At 51.6% G+C, this 22,703-nt stretch overlaps 9 protein-coding genes across 9 annotated transcripts; 5 read left to right on the top strand and 4 right to left on the bottom strand.

The window, feature by feature from the left end:
* Positions 1–62: 62 nt before the first annotated feature.
* Positions 63–842, top strand: JN550_005326 (uncharacterized protein; the record flags this gene model as incomplete). Its single annotated transcript, XM_049316941.1, has 1 exon — positions 63–842. One exon carries the CDS (start codon positions 63–65, stop codon positions 840–842), a length of 780 nt encoding a protein of 259 aa, XP_049172742.1.
* Positions 843–1,125: 283 nt separating this feature from the next.
* On the bottom strand, positions 1,126–1,871 carry JN550_005325 (uncharacterized protein; the record flags this gene model as incomplete). The annotated part of the gene is made up of 2 exons (XM_049316940.1): positions 1,126–1,523; positions 1,598–1,871. The coding sequence occupies 2 exons, from the start codon at positions 1,869–1,871 to the stop codon at positions 1,126–1,128; spliced, it is 672 nt and encodes a 223-aa protein (XP_049172741.1).
* A 453-nt stretch (positions 1,872–2,324) lies between these two features.
* On the bottom strand, positions 2,325–3,608 carry JN550_005324 (uncharacterized protein; the record flags this gene model as incomplete). The annotated part of the gene is made up of 3 exons (XM_049316939.1): positions 2,325–3,182; positions 3,326–3,369; positions 3,431–3,608. 3 exons carry the CDS (start codon positions 3,606–3,608, stop codon positions 2,325–2,327), a joined length of 1,080 nt encoding a protein of 359 aa, XP_049172740.1.
* A 487-nt stretch (positions 3,609–4,095) lies between these two features.
* JN550_005323 (uncharacterized protein) lies at positions 4,096–5,478 on the bottom strand (the record flags this gene model as incomplete). Its single annotated transcript, XM_049316937.1, has 1 exon — positions 4,096–5,478. One exon carries the CDS (start codon positions 5,476–5,478, stop codon positions 4,096–4,098), a length of 1,383 nt encoding a protein of 460 aa, XP_049172739.1.
* A 434-nt stretch (positions 5,479–5,912) lies between these two features.
* On the top strand, positions 5,913–7,147 carry JN550_005322 (uncharacterized protein; the record flags this gene model as incomplete). The annotated part of the gene is made up of 3 exons (XM_049316936.1): positions 5,913–6,384; positions 6,443–6,519; positions 6,596–7,147. The coding sequence occupies 3 exons, from the start codon at positions 5,913–5,915 to the stop codon at positions 7,145–7,147; spliced, it is 1,101 nt and encodes a 366-aa protein (XP_049172738.1).
* Positions 7,148–8,430: 1,283 nt separating this feature from the next.
* JN550_005321 (uncharacterized protein) lies at positions 8,431–12,096 on the top strand (the record flags this gene model as incomplete). Its single annotated transcript, XM_049316935.1, has 2 exons — positions 8,431–9,427; positions 9,479–12,096. 2 exons carry the CDS (start codon positions 8,431–8,433, stop codon positions 12,094–12,096), a joined length of 3,615 nt encoding a protein of 1,204 aa, XP_049172737.1.
* Positions 12,097–12,915: 819 nt separating this feature from the next.
* Positions 12,916–14,083, top strand: JN550_005320 (uncharacterized protein; the record flags this gene model as incomplete). The annotated part of the gene is made up of 3 exons (XM_049316934.1): positions 12,916–13,025; positions 13,080–13,433; positions 13,504–14,083. The coding sequence occupies 3 exons, from the start codon at positions 12,916–12,918 to the stop codon at positions 14,081–14,083; spliced, it is 1,044 nt and encodes a 347-aa protein (XP_049172736.1).
* Positions 14,084–15,644: 1,561 nt separating this feature from the next.
* Positions 15,645–17,390, bottom strand: JN550_005319 (uncharacterized protein; the record flags this gene model as incomplete). The annotated part of the gene is made up of 2 exons (XM_049316933.1): positions 15,645–16,298; positions 16,365–17,390. 2 exons carry the CDS (start codon positions 17,388–17,390, stop codon positions 15,645–15,647), a joined length of 1,680 nt encoding a protein of 559 aa, XP_049172735.1.
* Positions 17,391–19,788: 2,398 nt separating this feature from the next.
* JN550_005318 (uncharacterized protein) lies at positions 19,789–21,456 on the top strand (the record flags this gene model as incomplete). Its single annotated transcript, XM_049316932.1, has 1 exon — positions 19,789–21,456. One exon carries the CDS (start codon positions 19,789–19,791, stop codon positions 21,454–21,456), a length of 1,668 nt encoding a protein of 555 aa, XP_049172734.1.
* Between the last annotated feature and the right edge of the window lie 1,247 nt (positions 21,457–22,703).

The raw sequence follows: 22,703 nt of genomic DNA, 5'->3' as shown, positions 1-22,703 counted from the left end.
CCCTTTCTATAGTTTCTAATATACCAACCAATTATCAGACAACCCCTGACAGCGCCAGCACGATGAGCAAATACTCGATACAGACGAGCCAGTCTCGCGCGCTATTATTCATGACGAGCCGAGTATTCGTTTTCCTGTGCCTGATAATCATACTTGTGAACGTGTGTACCTTTGAAACCTTCGAGCGCATAGTGCCGACGCACACCAAGGCCCTCGTGGTAGCTTCCAGCTCCGCGACGGAGAAGGACGCCGCCTGGCTCGCGCGCGTGCCGCTCGACTGGTCCATCTACCACTACCTGACGGACAAGCCTAAAACCCCCACGCTGTCCGTGCCGGTCAACCGGGGGAACGAGGCCATGGTATACCTGACATATATCATCGACCACTACGAGACACTCCCCGACGTCGTCTTCTTCCATCACGACCACTATCAGGCGTGGCACCAGCCGTTCGACGCTATCTTCGAGGTTAGCAACCTGCGGGCTTCATACGTCCTGGAGAAGGGATATGTGTCACCGCGATGTCTATCTGGTTGCGAGAATATCATACAGCTGGCCGACGACGCAGTGGACATCGTTGATATACACCTAGTGCCACGGGACATGCAGCTCCGGACATTTCTGACCGAGTTCTCCAACGACACTGCTTCAATTCCGGACAAGATTGCCGCGCCGTGCTGCGCACAGTTTGCAGCGAGTCGAGATGCCATTCGGCAGCGCAGCTTGCTGTGGTGGAATCGGATGCGGCAGTGGCTCATAGACACGTCCCTGACGAGCTACAACAGCGGGAGACTGCTCGAGTATACCTGGCACATCTGGCTTGGGGAACAGGCGCAGTTGTAAGTCAATCTGAGTTGTTTTTCTTGATACCGCTAAATATATACTAACCTACGCAGCTGCTCCCATTCATCAGAACAGTGCCTTTGTAACGTATTCGGCCATGACGAGAGCTGCAAAGCGATTTCGCAACATGGCTATTAGGTCTAAAGTTCTATCTTACATCTGATTATACTATACAGGGAAGTTCTAAAGACACAGTGAGCGCCTCGCATCTCGATGCAAATCACACAACACGGCCCTTTCTTGGCCGACCGCTCCCTGCCATTCTATGCAACGCTCTCACAGATCACTGCACGCCCTGCGACCCTGCGACCACCAATGCGCGCGCGTACAGCTGGTGCAGGATCTCGACGGGATACGGCGCGGGGCCGGACCCGTCCGTCACGCGCTCCTGGCCCTTGAAGAAGACGGACGCGAGGCTGAGCTTGACCTCCCCGGCCGCCCTGTCGATGCGCACGCTGGTCAGGAGCAGGCCCTCCAGCTCCCGCGGTCCCTGGTCCAGCGGCGAGCCGCCGGCCCGCACCATGACGTCGGTGCTGGACCGCTCGACCACCTCGAAGTGGTCCACGAACTGCGTGCCGACCTCGTACGTGCTTGAGGCCAGGTCTGCCTTGTCCCACAGCTGCTCGGCCGTCGCGGCGCCGTGTGATGTCTTTGACTGAACAAAGCGCTGGGGCGCGAGTGCTAGTTACACGTTCAAGTTTAGACACACCGAGTTGCGATAATTCAGGATTGGACCAGGAAAGACAAAGACTCACCCCAGCCGCTCCACACGGCACGGCAGAACTCTGTGCTGAGGGCGGCCTCGTCGTTGCGCAGCTCGGGACGGATCTTGGATAGGGGGACGCGCTTGACGCAGATGTCTGACAGGACAGGGTTTTGATTCTTGTTCAATTTCCGAAGGATGCTCGACTGCATCAACGGGTCGTCCTTTCGCAACGGGCTTGTGAATGTGGTGGCAGTTGTGAGGTAGCCGACGCCAGCGCCGACGCCTACAAGACCGGCCGCGAAGGTTTTGCGGATTAGACCCATTGGATTTTGATCTGTGCTGAAGGTATCAATGCAGATAATACACTTGAGAAATGGAGGGGAAAGGAAAAGAGACAATAAAAGGAATATTTTCAATGACCCACAAGTCGTATAGTACAGTAGGGTAGGCGTGTATACTTTTGAGTGGGAACGTTGCGCTTTTCGAGGTGGGCAATACTTAAATCCGGCTGACTGATCTCGCGGCTTGGCATTGGCGATACCCTTTGCTGGCGAGCAGCCAACCTCTTCCGGCGCTCTGGCCCATGTCTAATTACAAATCACTATGGGTACTCGGCTCTAGCCTAGTCATTTTCGAGCGCGAGATACCCACCGGGTTAGAAGACTTAGGTTCTTCATTGCTCTATTACACAGGAGACGGGGCGTGTTCTAGCTCGATTGTCATACATGGGGCCAGCAAGGCTACTCGTACAAAAACCACCACTCATATATACGCTTTTACGGCTTCACCTTCTCAAAGTCTTCCAAGTTCTTGGCATCCTCAAAGTGGGCCTTTCCATCCGCGCCTATACTTGCGACGTTGATCTTGACCTTCGGCTCATCGGCCTTGACGGGGGTCTCCAACGTCGGTGCCGGCTTGGTTGCCAGCTCCACAGCGGCGGGTGCAGCACCCGCTGGTGCGTCGGCAATCTCGTTGACCTGGTCTGTGGTGAGCACGTCCCTGATTCTTGCGCCCCTGCTCGACATCAAGATGGTGGTCGGGCCCTTGAACCGCAGGAATAGCCTGTCTCCCCAGATGGACCTCCGCGCCGTCGTTCGCAGGCTGTAGAGTGCGCGGGTGATGAACTTGTATGTTTCCGTGGTGCGCATGACCTGGAAGAACTTGATATTGCCCAGCCAGTTGGTCACAGACGGGACTTGGAACCGGATGCCGGAGCTCTTGAATCTGAACGGCAACGGCGGTTCCCGCGTGATTGTGTAGGCCACTACGTTCGAGGGGTGCGCTACGAACTCTTCGCCCTCGCCGAGCGTGAGCTGATATATTTGACCCGGCGCCGAAAGAGCCGCGAGGCCCCGGCCCGTGAGCTCGGAGGAGCCCCAGTGGGCCAGAGGGAGCCGATGTTGTATGCGGGGTGTCACGGTGAGCGAGTGGCCCGTCCAGGCCAACAGTGCGGACCGCTGGCTGACTGTCCAGTCCGTCGTGCCGTCTAGGTGGAGGACCGAGAAGGTTGTCGTCGGGGATTTCGTGGAAATCAGAGCTGTGAGGGGTGTTGTCGACGAGATGCGCTGGTAAAGAAACGGAACGCCGGTCAGGGCTCGGCTGAGGGGCGATAGAAGGGATAGTGTCGATTGCGCCTGCGGATGGGTCGGTTAGCAACAATGCAATGTAATGCGATACAGTGCGATCCTTGTGGTTTACTTGCATTTTGCGCCTTGCCTGACACTGCTACTAACGTGCCCCTCCGAGTGTAGAGTCTCTGTGAGGCAGATAGCGATACCGAGAGCAGCGAGTAGGGCGTGCCGAGCACTTCGAAACGCGCATCTGTTGGACTCCAGTCAGACTTGGGCACAACCGTCTCATCCCCAGGCATTCCGTGCCATACCTGCGACATCCTTGGACGCATCGAGAGGCGCACCGAAGGCATCCCCGCCGAACCGTGGAGACTCGGTCGACGGCAGCGAGCTGATCTGGATGGCCCTACACTGCCGGCAAATGTAGCTGGTCCGACCGGCCAATTGGCGCGCCGGGCCTCTCCCGACCAGAGCAGAGGCGCTGCGCATGGCGAGAGTGACGAATTCGGGAGTCGCGTGTAGTCGGCAGCTCGTTGGCGAGCTCGAGGTTGCGCGGTTTCGTCACCGAGAGCTTCGATATTGAAACAGGTATTTTGTTATGGTAGCTGACAATTTCTGTGGCTGTGCCGGGCAAGCTTCAGCCACGTTCTGCTGGTGGACCTATGACGATCTTCCAAGCTCCCTCAGGACGCCGTTGGCCACCTACTCCTGTAACTAAGCACGCCTGGATTATCACCACTGCTAGATTGCAAGACAACGAAAGCATCCCAATTCTTATGAACATTTGAACAAATGTTGTTTGGCAAGCTGCCATAATTCTTCCATGTTCCATTTATTTTACACGCTGGCAATCTGGATCCCGGCCCCAATGAACCAGGCTCACTCATTGTAAGTGGAGGCATATACTAGACTGAATAGGCGCTGGAGCACTAACATTAGCTCCAAATCCAAGTTCCTCCACTGCCCCATTCCCAGACTATAACTTGGAGCTCTCCTTTTGTCCATCTTTCCCTTCAGTCTCAGCTCCGGTGCTCTTGTATCCGAACAGATATCCCGCCACCTTGCGCATCTGCACCTCCTCGCTTCCCTCCGTGATCCTGTACCGCCGGAAGTGGCGCCAGATGTGCTCAAACGGCTCATGTCTACTGTACCCGTTGCCGCCATGCACCTGAATCGCATTGTCGGCAGCCTGGGTCGCCAACCGGTTCGCGTAGTAGTTACACATGCTGATCTTGTGCCCCAGCTGCTTCTCAATCGCAACCCAGGGCGGCATCGACGTCGCGCCCGCGTGCCCGTCGTACTTGCGCTGCACAGTATCCATCTCGTTGGCCGTGCGCAGAATGAGCAGGCGAAGCATCTCGGCCTGGGTAGAAAGCTCTACCAACGGCCACTGGATAGCCTGGTTGGAAGACAACGGCTTTCCAAACACGACACGTTTCCGGGCATAGGCGATGGAACGGTCGATACAGAACTTGGCGGCACCACACGAGCTGGCAGCTTGCCGGATCCGGTTCTCATGGGTGAAGGTCTGCGCTATGGCCAGGCCATTGTCCAGCGGGCCAAGCACTCCCGATGCTGGCACCTTGACATCGTCAAATAGTATAGTCGCGTGGTCCGTGGGCATGTTCAAGGTGTACTCATAGGAGTTGATCACAATGCCTGGTGTGTCGCGTGGGACTATGAATGCTGTAATCCCGCGCGGCGAGCCCGCTTTTCCAGATGTCCTAGCGAAGATCAAGAAGTGGGTGGCCGAGTGCGCTCCGGTCTGCCATTTCTTGTTGCCTGTGATGCTGTACCCTGGTGACCCATCCGGCAGCTTACACGGGGTGGCCTTGGTGTCCATGTGCGTCGCATCGCTGCCGTGATGGATCTCTGTCAGACCAAAGGTCATCCTGAAGCGACCTGCTAACCGTGCCGGAATGAGCTCGGCCTTCTGCTGCTCATTGCCCCAGTGGTAGATCATGAGGAAATCAGGAAAGTTGCCAACTACACTGTGCTCGTTCTGGAGATCGTTGGCCAGGCTGACACCACCTCCGTAGACGGGATGGGAGGCCATATGATATCTCAGACCACACATCCAAAGGTTCATCGAAGGGTGCTCTTGGCCACCGTACTGTTTGGGGATGGGGAAGCGGTAAAAGCCAGCTTCATCCGCCAACTTGCGCGCTTGTGTCAGGAGCTCTTCCCATTCGGGAGTCGGGAGCCCTCCGTTATCCCATTGTGTCCGTGACGGCTCCCGCCTGTGGTCGAAGAATCTATTATTGTCACCTTTGTGTTGAAGCGGGAGGATTTGCTGTTGTATAAAGCTGTCCAACTTGTCTATGTACTCCTGGAGGTCAGGTGGTAAGTCGAAGTTCATCTTAATTGTTGACAGTGTAAATCAGTTAAGGGTGGCGCGACAAGATGCTGGCAGGTAAACAAGCGTCAAGTTTTACGACAGGATTTTAGTTTGAGTTCCATTTGCCTAGATCCAGTTGAATTGTTGATGGAGCTGATATATACAGTCCCCACTGCGGAGAAGATGATGTCGCCGAGGTATGATGCGGAAGCCCCTATCCTAACCTCTTCCCCGCACTAACAGGGCCCCCCTGCTGTACCACCACGCAACTCTATTTCGAAGCCAGCAGAGCCTCGGCTCTACCCAGGTGTCTGACGGGACTCTTGAAGCTCCCAATCCCCTTCAGCCACGACAACTCGACATCAATGCAGCTCAATTTTGTATTCATCTGACTTGGACTGAGCTTGCATTTTCAACCGCATAGTCTATCGATCCCGAGGATTGGGACTCGCAACATGGCTGGTCGGATCAGGCAGCCCATCGACACTGCGGCTTTGGAAAGATACATCGACAACAATGTCCCAGAGATCAAAACACCACTGGAGGTGAAGCAATTTGGTTTTGGGCAGTCCAATCCAACATACCAACTGACCTCTGTGTCCACCGGCCAGCGATATGTGATGCGCAAGAAGCCTCCAGGGAAACTGCTGTCAAAGACGGCACACCAGGTGGAACGCGAGTATCGTATAATCGCTGCTCTTGGACCCACTGATGTTCCCGTGCCCAAGGCGTACTGTCTTTGCCAGGATGAATCTGTAATAGGAACCCCATTCTACATCATGGAATTCCTTGACGGGCGCATCTTTGAGGACCATGCCATGGCCGGTGTTTCCGCTGAGGAGCGGACGGCGCTTTGGAAGGATGCAGTCCGTACCTTGGCGAAGTTTCACAGGGTTGACTACAAGAAGCTAGGACTTACAGACTTTGGTACGCTTGGCATCTGTATTCTTGCTGCTCGCAGCTTACTGACCTAGGCGGTATACAGGTAGGAGCAGTGGGTTCTATGACCGACAACTTGCAACATGGAAGCGCATTTGTGCTGTGCAAGAAAAGGCGGTAGATGTGGGTCAAATTCCTTCTCTTAGCCACACCTCGATTGCAGCGATATCTTTGCGGTATGCTGACGTTCCAACCATAGGCCGACACCAAAGAGCCCGTTGGCCAAATACCACATTTTGACAAGTTGCATGCCTTTTTTGCCAACAAGAGCTTGCAACCCAAGGACAGGGGGACCCTTGTTCATGGTGATTACAAGATAGACAACATGGTATTCCACAAAACAGAGCCGCGAGTCATTGGGATCCTGGATTGGGAGATGAGCACGATTGGGCATCCCCTGTCTGATGTTGTCAACCTGGCGTACCCCTATTTCACAGCTGGCTTGAGTCCGCTGTCGAATGCTGCTTTCATACCAGGTGTAACACCTGGACTTCCTAGTTCGGACGAGATCCTAGGCTGGTACAACGAAGTGGCTGGCTGGGATCCCAAACCCGAGATGAACTGGGCCGTCGCGTTCGGCGTATTCAGGTCCGCAGCTATTCTACAAGGCATTGCTGCCAGGGTGGCGCAGCGACAGGCCACCAGCGAACAAGCGAAGAAATACGCGGACGCATTCAAGCCGTCTGGGGAGAAGGCCTGTGAGTTGATTCAGCAGCAAAGCACATGGGCTCAGAGTGAACCCAAGCTATAACTAGCATTATGATCAGCGCGACAGTCACTATGCAATAAGCCAATCTACCAACAGCAAAGCAGACCTGCCTGTTCTTTCAATAACTACTCCACAGAGCCTAGACTCTGCCAGGGATAATCAATTATACCCCATCTGATACTCAGTCTACTAAATATAGTCTGTTCAATCAGAACAGCAGTCCAAGTACGAGACTGAGTAGTATCAACATCGTCCCTAGAGTTACTGCAGATCCACTTTTTGAAGCCGCTCCAGTCTTCGGCGTCGATGTAGCTGATGATACTCCCGTGGTCATCGTGATAGTTTAAAAAACGCCACCGCCTCTGAATGGCTCAATTCCCGTAGTGCCGCCGAACGCTGCGCTCTCTGAGGGCCTTTTGGTCGCTGCTATGCCAGTCCGCGTGGTTGTTGCGGAAGTAGCACCAGTACCCAATCTAGCAGTAGCCTCAGCGTTCGTCTATTTTGGGGAGCAGATGAGATATTCCTGGTGTAGGTCGCGTCGTATTTGGGTTCTCGCGACAGTACACTGGATGAGATCGGAGCGATGGTTGCGCTCTAGCTTTGGCGGCAGCCTCTGCTGATGTAGGCCATTTGGCAAAAGTAGCAGCTGATTGTGCCCTGTGCTGACATATGTTGTGGCATCTTTGCAATACTGGGATATTCCCGGATCAGAGTTACGTATAGTGGACAGATACAAAGCCATTGGCTTTCATCGTCTGGACGATCTACACGTCCTGTCTGCTATGAGATTCCCAGACCCTTCGCGCGTGGCGCGCTATGCGTTGCAAGACATCTTCACTTGATCTATCGTATCATGCTCAAATATGAGCTGGCCTAATCAAGACAATTGATTGTAGACAGAAAGCGCCCGCATTAAGTCAATTGACGATCGCCTGGGGGGGCATCTCGATGTCGTGCAAGGACTGTATATTATGATATCGTCCCTAGGACGATAGCGTGTTAATGTGCCATAGGACCGCTTAGCGAATCCTATGGCAGTGTTCCACACCCCAATCAAAGACGCGTCCTTCTAAGAACCTTAGATCAACGTCGTAGTGAATTTCTGGTTCGTAGCACGGCACGACTTGGGCCGGGGTAAGATTGTTCGTCGACCTGGACTGAGACCTGCGGCTGAGCCGTGCGGGGTTTCGCCCGACAACATCGCAGGATAAGGCTGGCGCCTACCTGCAGCCGTCCCTGCGGTGATCATCAACGCAGACGCCGGAAGGCAGGAGTGCTGTGCGTGAACCGCAGATCAAGTGCCTCCTCATTCTTAACGAGACGAAATGGCGGCACCGCGAGACGATCCCACAGCCATACTCGATCCTAACGACTATGCCGTCGTCTGGATTGCACCTCTTGAAATTGAGGCCCAGGCGGCCTTGTACATGCTCGATGAGCAACACCAGGGTAGGTTTGCGGTGGACCGAGGCGACGAATATGTGTTCCACGCTGGCAGTATGTGCGGCCACAATATTGTCATAGCGACGTTCCCGGCCGGCCAAGAATACGGGACAGGGTCAGCGGCAGCGCTCGCCAGTCAGATCATCAAGTGTTTCCCTCATTACTGGATCGGCCTGCTGGTCGGTGTTGCGGCGGGGCTGCCAAAACTGTCCGGCGATACCCCCCGCGATATTCGGCTCGGGGACGTGCTTGTCAGTCTTCCTGATGGTGAAAGAGCCGGAATCATTGCGTACGACCTTGGCAAAGAGACGGACGACGGGTTCCAACTCCTTCGACGCGGTCACGCCTTGACTGCGACGAAACCGATAGTGCGGTCAGCAATCGGCAAAATCAAGGCCAAAGCACCCGGCGACGCGCAGATGCTCTTGCCCCATTATGAAGCGATTCGTGATCGCAAGCATGCGACCGGCACCTTTGCCGACCCTGGACAGGACTGCGATAGACTCTACTCGACGATCGACGGCGGAGAGGATGTTATAATCAAACGCGCTCACCGACCAGACAACGACCGTACGCGCGTGTGGTATGGTCCGATCGGATCGGGTGACAAGCTGCTCAAGAACGCACTGAAGCGGGATGAGCTGAGGGACAACTACGAGATCATCGGGCTGGAAATGGAGGCGGCAGGGACGATGAACCGTATCCCAGTCGGGGTGATCCGGGGGGTGTGCGACTATGGCGATCAGCGGAAGAACAAGGAATGGCAGCCATATGCGGCGGCGATGGCAGCTGCGTATGCGAAAGCGGTGCTGCGCGAGATCCCGCCTGCGCAAGATCCGACTCGTGCAGACGGTGTTGGGAGGAACATTGGCCCAAAGAGTAAGTGCCGCGTAAGTGCCTCAGTCCAGACCACCGCTGACGATATAACAGAACCTTCTATTCCGTGTTACCATATCCAGCTGCCCAGGAATGCTCGTTTCACTCGGCGTGGCACCATTTTGGATCAGCTCGAAGAGAAGTTGCTCGTCCGGAAAGAAAGCCGGCGGATGGCAGTGGTCGGACTAGGCGGCATCGGCAAGACGCAGATTGCGTTGCATTTCGCCTACAACGTCAAGGAGAAGTGGCCTGACTATTCGATCTTCTGGGTGCCAGTGCTGAGTCATAGCAGCGTCGAGCAGGCGTATGTTGAAATAGCCAAGAAGCTCGGTGTCCAGAAGAAAAGCGACGACGAAGACATCAAAGAGCTCGTTCGACAGTACCTGAGCTCGGACGAGGCCGGCAAATGGCTGTTGGTGGTTGACAATGCTGACGATCAAGAGCTAGTATTTGGGTCTGACGACAAATCAGGCATCGAGGAGCACCTACCTGACAGCGAGAACGGGTTGATCCTGCTAACAACGCGATCTAGGCATGTGGCTGGAGAGTTTGCGCAGTCAGACATTATCCACGTCAAGCAAATGGGGCTGGAGGAGGCCGAGGAACTCCTCAAGAAGACATTGACGCAGGAGCAGACAATGCAAGACAAAGCGTCAGTAACAGAGCTTCTAGCACATCTGACGTATCTGCCCTTGGCGATCACACAGGCGGTAGCCTATCTCAACCAAACAAGAACACCCGTGCGCACGTACCTAGGAATGCTGCGTGGGGCCGAAAAAGACGCTGCCAGGGTTCTGGGTCGGGAGTTCCGAGATAATACCAGATATCGAGGTTCGCGGAACGCTATAGCGACTACATGGATCGTGTCGTTTGATCAAATCCAGAAGTCCAACCCTCTTGCCGTCAATTTGTTGTCGTTCATGTCGTGCATCGAGCCAAAGGCAATACCCAAGTCCATTTTGCCTGGGCTAGAGTCGGAGGGGTTCGAGTGGGCAATAGGCACGCTTTGCGGGTACTCGTTCCTGGTTCAGCGTGAAGACAGCGATACGTTCGACATGCACAGCCTTGTACATATGGCTACCTGCGGGTGGATCGAGAAGCAGAATCGTGAGGGTCAGGTGATGAGTGAAGCTATTCACCACCTTGAAGATATCTACCCTTCGAATGAGGGTGGGAACCGGGATCTATGGAGGGGGTATCTGCCACATGCGCTGCGAGCACTCGAGCGTAGCAACAAGTACGAATCGGAAGAACGTGCAGAATTTTGTATGTCTGTCGGGCTGAGCTTGTTTGCAGATCGGCGGTTTAAAGAAGCTATACGGTGTTTTGAACAGGCATTTGGCTGGCGGAAAGACCATTGCACGGAGGACGACAGATATCGACTGGCATCGGAACAAGCACTTGCGTGTGCCTACCTTGAAGACCGACGGATCAAAGAGGCGATCGAGATGTTGGAACATATAGTAAAAGTAGAGAGGGACACGCTAGACGAAAAGGATCCTAATCGACTGGCATCGGAACACGCACTTGCGTGTGCCTACCTTGAAGACCGACGGATCAAGGAGGCGATCGAGATGTTGGAACATATAGTAGAAGTAGAGAGGGACGCGCTAGACGAAAAGGATCCTAATCGACTGGCATCGGAACAAGCACTTGCGTGTGCCTACCTTGAAGACCGACGGATCAAAGAGGCGATCGAGATGTTGGAACATATAGTAAAAGTAGAGAGGGACACGCTAGACGAAAAGGATCCTAATCGACTGGCATCGGAACACGCACTTGCGTGTGCCTACCTTGAAGACCGACGGATTAAGGAGGCGATCGAGATGTTGGAACATATAGTAGAAGTAGAGAGGGACGCGCTAGACGAAAAGGATCCTAATCGACTGGCATCGGAACACGAACTTGCGCGTGCCTACCTTGAAGACCGACGGATCAAGGAGGCGATCGAGATGTTGGAACATATAGTAGAAGTAGAGAGGGACGCGCTAGACGAAAAGGATCCTAATCGACTGGCATCGGAACACGAACTTGCGCGTGCCTACCTTTCGGACCGACGGGTGAAGAAGGCGATCGAGATATTAGAATATGTGGTAAAGTTGCAGAAAGAGACGTTACACGAAAAGGATCCTGATCGATTAACATCGGAACACGAACTTGCGAGAGCATACCTTTCGGACCAACGGGTGAATAAGGCGATCGAGATATTAGAATATGTGGTAAAGTTGCAGAAAGAGACGTTACACGAGAAGGATCATTCTCGATTATTATCGGAACACGAACTTGCGAGAGCATACCTTTCAAACCAACGGGTGAATAAGGCGATCGAGATATTAGAATATGTGGTAAAGTTGCAGAAAGAGACGTTACACGAGAAGGATCATTCTCGATTGGTATCGGAATACGAACTTGCGAGAGCATACCTTTCGGACCGACGGATTAGCGAGGCGATCGATCTCCTTAAACACGTCGTTGCCGTCAAAGCTCAACTTTATGTTGAGGACGACCCCCAGCGCGAAGTCTCTATGGATTTGCTGGCGTATGCATATAGACAGCTGGAGATATTTAGTGAGAATACAGACAGTAGTAGTGAATTCTCAAACGACAATGATCAGGGGCACAATGGGGATAGCATGATGGATAGGCGTGCATCTCTCGAGGGACTGGCGTAAGTTATGAGTAGGATGCAACTCTAGAGCATGGAGCAAGTGGAGTATGCTAGAATACAGAACAGATCGTATCCATTTTTGAATTAAGACAAGAACCACAAAGCAACCTTATCCGTATATAAAGATGCGATTATAAAACAGTCTCTTTTCCGACGTTGTAGTATATAGATTCTGGTTGTATCCACCTTGTGACCCTTAGGAAGACAGAAAAGTAACCTCAAAAAAGGATTAATATAAAGGTCCTCATTAGCAACAGTTCTGGAGTAGGTCCCGGTAGTGAAGTATTTAGGTGTACTATTAACAGGCTGACCTGACACTAATCAGCGTCCCCACAGTACATAAGCTGAATTATTTCATATATACTTAATGCGGACGTTGAACCTGGTTTTAACTATATAACTGACTTTCTTTTATAAAGAACAACTTGACTCGATAAAATCGGAATTAAGATGCATTTCCCGATAGATGTTATTATACAGGTTCATCTTTGCGGCGTTAAGGCTCGGGGATGAAGTTAAGACCGGGGCCCATCTGCTATGCAACTGAACCTGCAGAAGGATGGGGCACTTGAAGGTAAATAGGTACGCTAGTGAGTGGTAAACGTCGCAAGCAGCAAGCTACGCTTTTCTGGATCGTCGACTAGCGTCCGAAAGCACGATTCTTACACCTTTCGGCACACATGGGGAAGAAGAACAGTAAAGGCACGACAATACCCATATTCCATCTCATTTTGCAACTTGCTGGCATCTACTCACCGAGCTCATAGATTGGCTAGGCATCTGATCCCCCATCTTTCTCACCCAGCTCCTTCATTGACCCGCCATGGCACCTCCAGTATCTCTGCCCACCAAACCTCTTGGCAAAACGGGACGACATGTGCCCGCTCTCGGGTTCGGAATGATGGGCCTGAGTACGGCCTATGGGCCCTTCGGGTAGGCTGTTCCATGTAAGCCCTAACTTGGGACACAGTTCTGACACTCCCTCAGTAATGACGAAGAGCGTCTGGGGCTTCTGGACCGCGCCTGGGAGCTTGGCTATACGAATTGGGACACAGCCAATAGCTATGGCGACAGCGAGGTCCTGATCGGAAAGTGGTTCAAGTTGCACCCCGAGCGTCGCGCCGACATTTTCCTGGCCACCAAGTTTGCCATCAAATTTGCAGTCAACGACAAGGGAGAGTGGGACATCTCGGCCGACAATAGCCCCGAGTTCTTCAACGAGTGCCTCGAGGGCAGTCTGCAGAAGATGGGCGTCGATTACCTTGATCTCTACTACGTCCACCGTCTCGACCCCAAGGTGCCTGTCGAGAAGACGATGGAGTTAATGGCCATGGCCAAGCGGTAAGCTAGGGCTATAAGCTCCTATCCCGGAGAGGTACTTGCTTCTCCCATACTGATATATCTATTTCAGGGATGGCAAAATCAAAGCCATCGGCATCTCTGAATGCGCTTCCAGCAGCGTCCGACGGGCCTACGCCGTCGCGCCTGGCGACGCCGTCCAGGTCGAGTACAACCCGTTCCAGCTGGACATTGAGAACGAGACAGGCACAAACCTGCTCTCCACCTGTCGTGAGCTTGAGATTACCGTCTTCGCGTACTCGCCGCTGGGTCGCGGCTTCCTGACGGGTCATATCAAGAGCCCCGACGACTTCGCGCCTGACGACTTCCGCCGCATCGTGCCGCGCTTTAGCCCTGAGAACTTTGCTAAAAATGCTGTGCTAGTTGACCGCTTCAAGTCTCTCGCAGATAAGAAGGGCTGCACGCCGGGCCAGCTGGCGCTTGCGTGGTTGTCGGTGCAGGGCGAGGACATCATACCGATCCCCGGCACGAAGAAGCTCAAGTATATGGAGGAGAATGTCGGGGCGCTCAAGGTGCATCTCTCGAAGGAGGAGGTCCAGGAGATCAGGCACGAAGTCGAGAAGGCCGAGGTCGCAGGTCACCGTAATCCGCCGGGCATGTTCACAGAGTATTCGGTGACTGTCGAGCTTTGAGGCGTGCTTGCGAGCCGTACCCAATTGGCACTGGACTGATGGATTGAGCAGCGAATCCTCTAGCATTGACATATCTTTAATCACGGCTTCCGGATGCAACTCTGCCGAAAGAAGCCCTATAAACTAATACTTACACTTGTCTGTTATCTGCATCAGTTCTATAGATATGGCTTGCCTCAATCCCACTTCCGAACGAAATTCTTCTGCTCGTTGACTTTTGTTCAGACAGACCAACCATAATGGTGGAAGAAAGCATCGAAGGGATACACCAATGGAATTCTCCCGAAAAAGTAGGGTCTCCAACACCTCGTAACTAGATCCAGCAAGTCAAGATTTGATTTAATGCAACGTGAGGAATCGCCTCGGCTTGCGAACCCTGCAGGTATAATAGCGGCCTCGAACAGAGGCGGACAAGCGGGAGGATTACCATAGATTAGAGCCAAGTGGGTATACGGAATATCTGGAGCCTCATCATTTGCAGGGTATAGGCCCGTATCTGTCCCTGGAATCGGAGCAATCTCTCCTGCGGATGCGCTAAAGACCAAGTCTGCAAGTCACGAGTCCTTTTTGCTGCCGCCCAGCCTCATTCATCAACACCAGCCAAACAAATCTCCTCCTTCTCGCGTTGTATTAGGAAGAGGCCATTTTGATATGTTCGTCCATGCGCCAGCTGGCCGACGTACTTCGCGAGACAGCACAACGGGATTCTGCCCAATGCGATACTTCTCCCAGGGTCACATAGATGAGCTTATTCCTCACCTCCATACAGATGCTGAGCTCGTGTGGTGCGGCTTGCCCTGAGCACCACTCCAGTTCAATGCACCTTGAGTTAAGTGTCGTTTTCTACTGGTCTAGCACTTTCATCTTGCCAATGCTTGTGCGGAAGTATCTTCGTCGCTTTGTTCCTTTACCAGACGATTCTTACTCTTTTCTTTTTGACCCCTATAATAACCTTAACAGTTTGAATGTTCTCATTCGCGACAAGAAAATGGTCAAAATCATTGTTCACGATGTAAAGTACGAAACTGCGGGAAGATTCTTTTCTTTTCTCTTTTCGTTTGGTTTTAAAAATATATTAATTATGAATCATTATGGTTTACCATAAGATCAGATTGCGGGAATTGTAGACTTGGGAAGAGAACTGTCGACCTGAGTGATGATTATTCAGCTGCAAGAGAGCCAGCCATTCGCCTGTTGAACCAAACGACATCAATACGAAAGAGGCCGAGGTTGCGCCAGCGTCGAGTGTTGGGCTACAGCAGTACCCTCCATTGGCGATAAGGTGTAGGCGGATGAAGTAACCCAAGAAAACACATCCGAACAGTACTACGGAGGAAATCAACAGAACTATCAGGCACATCCACGATATGTGGCGATAATCGGAAGAGATATCATACATACTATTCACAGGAACAAAGTGGCCACTACGGATCATAATACGGTGAATTGTTATACGAGCCTATCGATAGTAGTAATTTGATCGAGGTCGTACATACATATATATAAGCTGCCTCAAAAACGGAAGGTGGTGTTTGGGGTTTGATTGTATCCCTCAGACTCATCACACCTTCTTATCTTCCCCTTGCTGTATTATCGTGTCGTTCAACTCTCTTTTCCTCTGTGATTCCTGCCAGCTTGGCCCTTTGTATAGGACTAGCCATAGACTCGGACTGAATGCGATCCAAACTCCGGAGATGAAGACACCCATGAAACCGACTCCGATACGTTCGATCATAAGTGGTGCAACAGCGGTTCCGCCTGCACTCATGAGGCACCTGCAGAGGTTGTATGCAGCCACGGCCGTGGCCGGAGTGTCTGCATGTGTATCTACTACCAAGGTATTCAGTCCTTGCAGAGCCCCTGAGAAGAACAGACCCTGGAAGAAAAGTGTTGCTTCGATTCCAGCCAGAGAAGAGTTGGTCTGCATGGTCCACGCGTAGGCCAGCACAGTTGCGCAGGAAATATATACCATGGGGATGCAAATCTCCAAGCGGATTCGCTCGATGGGGAAAACATCGATTCCTTGTTGCTTTCTTAGATCAAGCGGGATGCCCAGCAGGCGTGCGTGCCGCCGAAAATTCCAGTCGAAGAGCTGGCCCGCTGTAACCCGCGAAACGAGGGAGCCAATGCCCAGTGGCAGATAGCAGATTCCTATTTTCACCGAATCGAAGCCAAAGCGAGAGGCTAATTGCTCGGATAGAGTAGTCATCACCATCTAGAAAAGATTGAACATCAGCCCTCGACCCGGGGAAGTTTTCAGTTACAAAGAAGCATGACTTACAAAATAACCGGCAAATAGGAGTGACCCGAAACCAAGTATGATTCCTGCTCCGGGTTCGCCAAGAATTCTCAACACGGTGAGAGGGTTTGGGCGCCGTTTAGGCTTTGTGATGGTGTCCCTGTTCTCTTCAACCTGGTTGCCCCCGCCGTTGCGAAATTGCAACTGCTGCATCAAGGAGATATTCCCATTTTGCGGCCTCACACTGCCGTCGCCCACCACTGCCCTGCAGGTTTCAGGTATGAAGGCGATGACAATGGCAAGCATAATGCCCCCGAAGATGAGAAGGAACCAAAAAATGGACCGCCACCCTAGGTACCCGCTTAGCAAGCCACCGACGACGGGCCCCAAGGAGGGCCCGAGAGAGATGCTCAAGGTAGCCCACCCGATATAGCTCCCCCTCTCAGCGCGTGTGACCATGTCTGATACAACAGCGCTCCCAAGGGCGATGGTGGCAGAACTTCCAGCTGACTGCAGGCATCTCAGAACGAGCAGCGCGGCATAGTTATGCTGCAAGGCCAACACGAGGTTGGCAACCAAGTAGATTGCCAAGGCTGTCACATAAGCTGGACGCCGACCGTGGGTGTCTGCCAAAGAAGCGATGAAAGAAGGCGCAAGTCCTTGGAAGATTTGATAGGTCGTGATGGTAAGGTTGATCAAGGACGTCTTCACGCCAAGGTCAGCGGCGATGTCGTTCATTGCTGGCAAGTAGACGCTGCCAGTCAAAGGCGAGATGATGCCTATTGCCGCAGCTGTAATGACCATGAATATTTTCTCGGGTTTAGAGAATATTGTATAAAGGCCATCGTCGGTTTGTCCAGGCTGTATAGGAACATCGTTGCCATCAGCATTACTGTTTCTAGCTTCGTCTGTTCCAATTGGTTTGTCGATTTCTTGGGCGGCGATATGTCCAGAGGTAACTAGAATTTCATCCTTTGGTACAATAGGCGCCTCTGTTACTATGCTCCGACTCGAATCCGGACTATTGGCTCGAGGCCGACCTGTAGACGGCTCCGGCTTGGCGGTCATTCTTGGGAATAAAGATTTTCGAGAAATGCTGTTTACTATTGCCGAGTTAGAAATTCTATTGCAGTAGATTACTAAAACTTTACTTCTTGGCGGAGTAAGAAGACTCATTCACCAACAGGCTGCAGTGGATTATCGCTGGCTACAGGAGTTCGGAGTTTAATCTCAAGCTCCGTGCCCCGATCCGCCCCCTTTCCCTGCGCACGGTTCCGAACATTGACGGATTCGCTAAATTGCAGGCGGCACGGTAGATGCTTTTTGAAAATTTTAAGATATGCTAATGTCTTGTGTCGCATGGTCGACCGTGTCACGGAATCTTTCAAGTATCTGGACAGTGAGCTAGAACTATTTGAGCAGTCACATGAGATATATTGGCTGCAAGACCATGGAACTTCGACCGGCAGAACGTATTACAAAGCCACGAAAATTAGCTAGGAGGGGCGAGCCAATAAAGAGAAAGTGAGTTGCCTAAGCCCTGGAAGTACGCGAATGCCCCCAAAGTATCGAATTGTTCGTCAGTGTAGTTGCCCATTGGATGAGTAAAATGACTGTGTGAAAAATATCGGTGAATTTTGGTACATTCACGTGCACGATGTTACTCCGCGAAGGCATCCATGAGAAGGTAGACCACATCACTATCCTCACCTTGGACAAGCTTCCACCAGCTGAGCCAAATATGTTCGTTTAATCCCGCCGTCAGTGTTCACACCACATCCAAAAGATGCTAAGATTTCCGTGCTACGAAATGGGCTTCGATAAAGAGAGAAAAGAGCGGTTGTGTGGGTCAGATCTGAATGTGCATATAAGGCTCCTCATAAGCCGGAAAAGCTCTCCCAAACATGTCTGCTATTCTCTGTGAGAGAGCGTGCGAATTTGGTCTCACGATGTTTGCATTTTTAACCTTAGCTCGCGAAAGGACCTAGATTACATCGGTTGCCAGTTGTCGGTTGCTTCTTGGATCGCAAGGGACGTTTGACAAGCCTTGCCTTCTGCGATGCACACGTGGTAGTTGTGTTTCTGAGCCGGCATCGGGCCACTGCCATGCCATCCGGAAGTATCTACCAACAACAAAGAATCTAAACTCCTGCGTATGGGTAGGAATTGGTGCGCATGATGATTGTTCCAAGCGACGGTTTGTCTGTTTGCATGGCAAACCATAGTGAGATTGAAATCCACGCTCTGGGCCGTTAAGGATGTATTGTTATGGAATTGATATCAGACAGGAAGATCAGCGTCTGGTCTAGCCAAGGCTTCTTAAAGGATACCATACTACTTAACCTTGGTTGTATTGATAGTTCAGAATCTCCTACCCGTTTGGGCAGCAGAGGAGAGGGGGTTTGTAGGCCTAATCTATGTAACAGGGCACTATGGTGCAGCCAGAGTGCTACCAGCCCAAACTAGTGCTTTGTTGGGGTTTGAATCACAAGCCGCTCGAACATGTCCTGTCCGCCGACGTGTCGCTAGTGACGGCAGTGACTCAAGGGCTTGGTGAGGGGTAATTCTTGCTTGTTCTGCACACGCAAGGCTTCTTAATTAAATCCCCATGTGCATCTTGGCCGCTTTGTCTCAAACCTACCCGTAGCCAATGTCTCCTTTGCCATTGTTCCAGCCTGTACCATGTAGATTGTCCGTTGTGAAATGGTGATACCGCATCGGCCTGGACTATCTTTGAGCTTAGCAGGTCATTCATGCCTATTCGTACGAGATCGAATGCTATGTTTTCCTGAGCTGCTTTTGGAAAAAAAAAAAAAAACCTCCGCGGCATAATACTTGCCTTGAGCGATATATTTCCGATATCGTAGGTTCAATGGACATCGTTATCCTCCAGATTATCCACGAGTAGACCATAAAGTCCATCGTTAACATATCCCTAGGTTTGGCGCCCCTGTGCTTCTACTTGATTCTGTGAGCATTACCTTCAACTGATCTTTGCCCGGCGCTTTTGACCTTAAGAAGGTTCCTTGATCACCTAATCCCAGCGGGCGTTGGCCATGGCTCGGTCGAACCAAATCACCTTCTAAGTTCGGGATATACTTGTTAGTGCCGCTGCAATTGATATCTTAGCTTTCGTACTTCCGCAATTCATAAGTTTATGGGCAATCATCTTCGTTTTACCGTAGACTTTAAAACTCTGACTCCAGAAAGTGTACACATTCAGGTGCAAGAGACAACTTTGAGGTACGTACAGCACAGATACGAAAGTTTAGATTGACGAGCGGGCCTTATCGGGGCATTCAAGTCACTGGTCGGTTCCTGCCAACACAACCGTTACAGACGAGTCTACAAATTCTGCAAGAATTTCTTCCTTGAAATATTTTTCAGGTTTCCGTTCTACTTCTTCGTGTACGTTCGGTATTCTTATTCGTTCGCCAAACTGCTCCTTACGCTCTACACCGCCACTATGAGCCAAATCGACTTACCCTTTATTGGTAGCATCATTACTGATGCTCAGAACACGATCAACACGGTAGTCAAAGAAGGAGAACGCATCGTGAAAGAAGGGACAGATGCAGTACAAGAAGGTGGGCGTTTGCTGAAGGAAGGAGCAGAACGTGTCGTCGATGAAGGGGCTCATATGATACGGCAAGGGGGGCTTGGCGCATTAAACGCTTTTAGCCCTGTCAGCAAGCGCGTCCAGGTGTATTCTTGGGTTGCAAAGGACAACTATTCAGTGGAATTCTCTGTGCCAGGCAAGAAAATACGCAAGAACCAACGATACAGCTGGAGCAACGATGACCTCGAGGTAGACTCAAGGAGCCTCCAAGATACCTTCGACGGCCAGTTCATATTCCGGGTCTACAACGGAAATGGCGCTGAAGTTTTCAGCCGTACGAACACCATCAACGCTGCGACCGGTTTCATTCAGAGCGGAAACATGACCAGTCTAGACGAGATGCAGCCTCAGCTCGTTAACAACGGCGAGGCAGTTGTAGCGTTTGGCTTCTACGATGCAGGGCCTGGGTGGGCAGGTCTTCCACGGGCTCATCAATGCTGGGTCACAGTTACGCCCAACTGGGCGGGATGGATGGCATCAGTGGCTCCGCTTGGGTCAGAGCAAGCCAAAAAGCCATTCAATACCTTCGTACTACCAGGAGGCCACGACTGTGGCATGAATAGCATGGAGACGTTTGGAAATATTTGGAGTCATGTCCACGATGCCCATGATGTGGTCTCCAAAATAGCCGGGCCCTTGAATTTGCCATCCCAGATTACTGGAGTATTAGCTGAAGTGGCTCCATATGTCATCTCTGGACTCTCAAGGACCCAAACGGCCGGCATCACCAGCTCAATGTTGCTTGGCGCCAGATACTTTGAGTTCCGGCCTGCGGAGATGTCGACCTTTTTTGATTTCGCTCCCCGTGATGGGGAATTGTACTATCAGCATATGCTTATTCCTGGAATATCGTTTATGCGCTTCTTAGCAGAGGTCATCAGCTTTCTGAGGCAAAATCAGGGCGAAATTGCTGTTCTTCAGATTCGATGCGACGGTGTTCATGAAACATGTGTTCGACCATCGCATGAAGTAGTGGAACATTGGATCGAGAGAGGTTTGAAAGAGTGGGGTGAAGATGTCATCAAGACGGGAAACAAAGACGATATGAAGAACTCAGTCGCTTGGCTTCGAAACAAACAAAAACGCCTCATCGTCTTGCAAGATATCGGACAATACAGCTCCTATATGGAGGACGAGTACAAGACGTTTGACGGTTCAAATATCGTGAAGGTGTTTGAAGGTTTCCTCAAAAACGCTAGCACCAGTTTGAAGGGTAACGATCTTGCGGTGTGGCAATGTCAAGCAACCTCGACTCTAAAATGGGCCGCTGATCTCGCTTCTATCCTGAAGCCCAGCTCTCTTGCCTTGACTTCGCCGCTGCTTGCTACCAAGGCGCGGTGTGACACTCAAACATTGCCCTGGCTGCTGAACAACGTCTTTCCCACTATGCGGGCAACTGTTTTACAGGCTATCATCAACGATTTTCTGGATGGCGCGACCGTGGATGTTGCTATTGCGCTCAGTCAGAAGTACTTCGACGACAAGACGGTTGGCCCTGCGACTGACCCCCAATAGCTAGGTACTAGCAGGAATAATTTATTTTCGTCCAAACCTCGATCAAAGGAATACTGTATATCAGGTCCTATCATGTTACACCACTCGTACTCTAGAGTTCTAGCGTGAAAAGACGTCTAAGTAAAGCGAGTACATGTACTATGAACATTGAGAGCATGATGAACTCCTAGTGATTCATTGAAGGAGGCTCTAGAGCCTATATTAGATTGCCATAGACTTTATGCCTATGTAGTGGCTCGCCATGTCACTGCAGCTGGGTGCGGTGATGTGTCACTTGGTCGCGAGCAGACTAAGTCGTTAACTAGTGTTGACTTAGACGCATAGAACATATGGGAGATGTAGGAGATAAATGGAATGGGCACCGGGAGTCTACTAAAATGTAGTGACACTACCAGTATGATAGCTTTGTGTGCCCAGCTCTCATGTGCTTCTCGATTGGGCCTTTCGGGTCTAGCAACACGAGCACATTAATTGAAGGCGGTAAGGATAGCCACGGTAGGTGTAGTATGTTTCCAAGCTCTAAAATTGGGCTTCTCTGGGGGACGCGTTGATCGTCGACGTTGAGGGATCTAAGAGTCAAGCCGCTACAAAACTGGCAATTAACTTGGGGGATGTCAAGCTGCTAGTCCAAGACTCAGCAATAGTTATCGAAGGCACCATATTAGACATCACCAACCTGTTGAAAGGACATGTTAAGTTCATAAACGATTGGCCCTTCAACGGGTCTATGAGCTCAAGGGGTCGTTGTTGGAGAGCTTGGTGGTTCACTGGGACGTGTCTGGCCCTACAGAAACCTCAAGGAGTATGCATCAGAATTAAGACAACACACCACCGCATACAGGGGCCTCGGTCAGTTTTACGAAGGCCCCGCGTGCGCTTCACAAAGAACTGTTCCTCTCAATATTGCTCTGATACCAAGAGTATCCTAGTGAACCAATGTGTGCTGCTGGTTCGTCGATCTAGTCGGACATGAAACTGTTAAGTGCACTTGCATCGAAGCGTGATTGCAGAGAGATACGGCAACAAGGTCACATGTTGTGTACATTACGAGCCACTAAGAGTGGACACTATCATTCTGGATCCTCAACCATCCAACGGCCAGGCAATATTGCATAATGCATAACTATTGCCTCCCGCATTGAAATGCCCCGTCGTGGACGTGCATAAGTTTGATCTTATCCAGATCGGGCGCGGTGGCCCGTGCTTCGTTATCGCGAAAAAGTTCCATCCCCGAAATTTCGGGAGCT

This window comes from Neoarthrinium moseri (assembly GCF_022829205.1).
Source record: "Neoarthrinium moseri strain CBS 164.80 chromosome Unknown scaffold16_Wmoseri_CBS_16480, whole genome shotgun sequence".
NCBI classification, from domain to species: Eukaryota; Fungi; Ascomycota; class Sordariomycetes; order Amphisphaeriales; family Apiosporaceae; genus Neoarthrinium; species Neoarthrinium moseri.
This window is presented reverse-complemented; position numbering and strand designations above follow the sequence as displayed.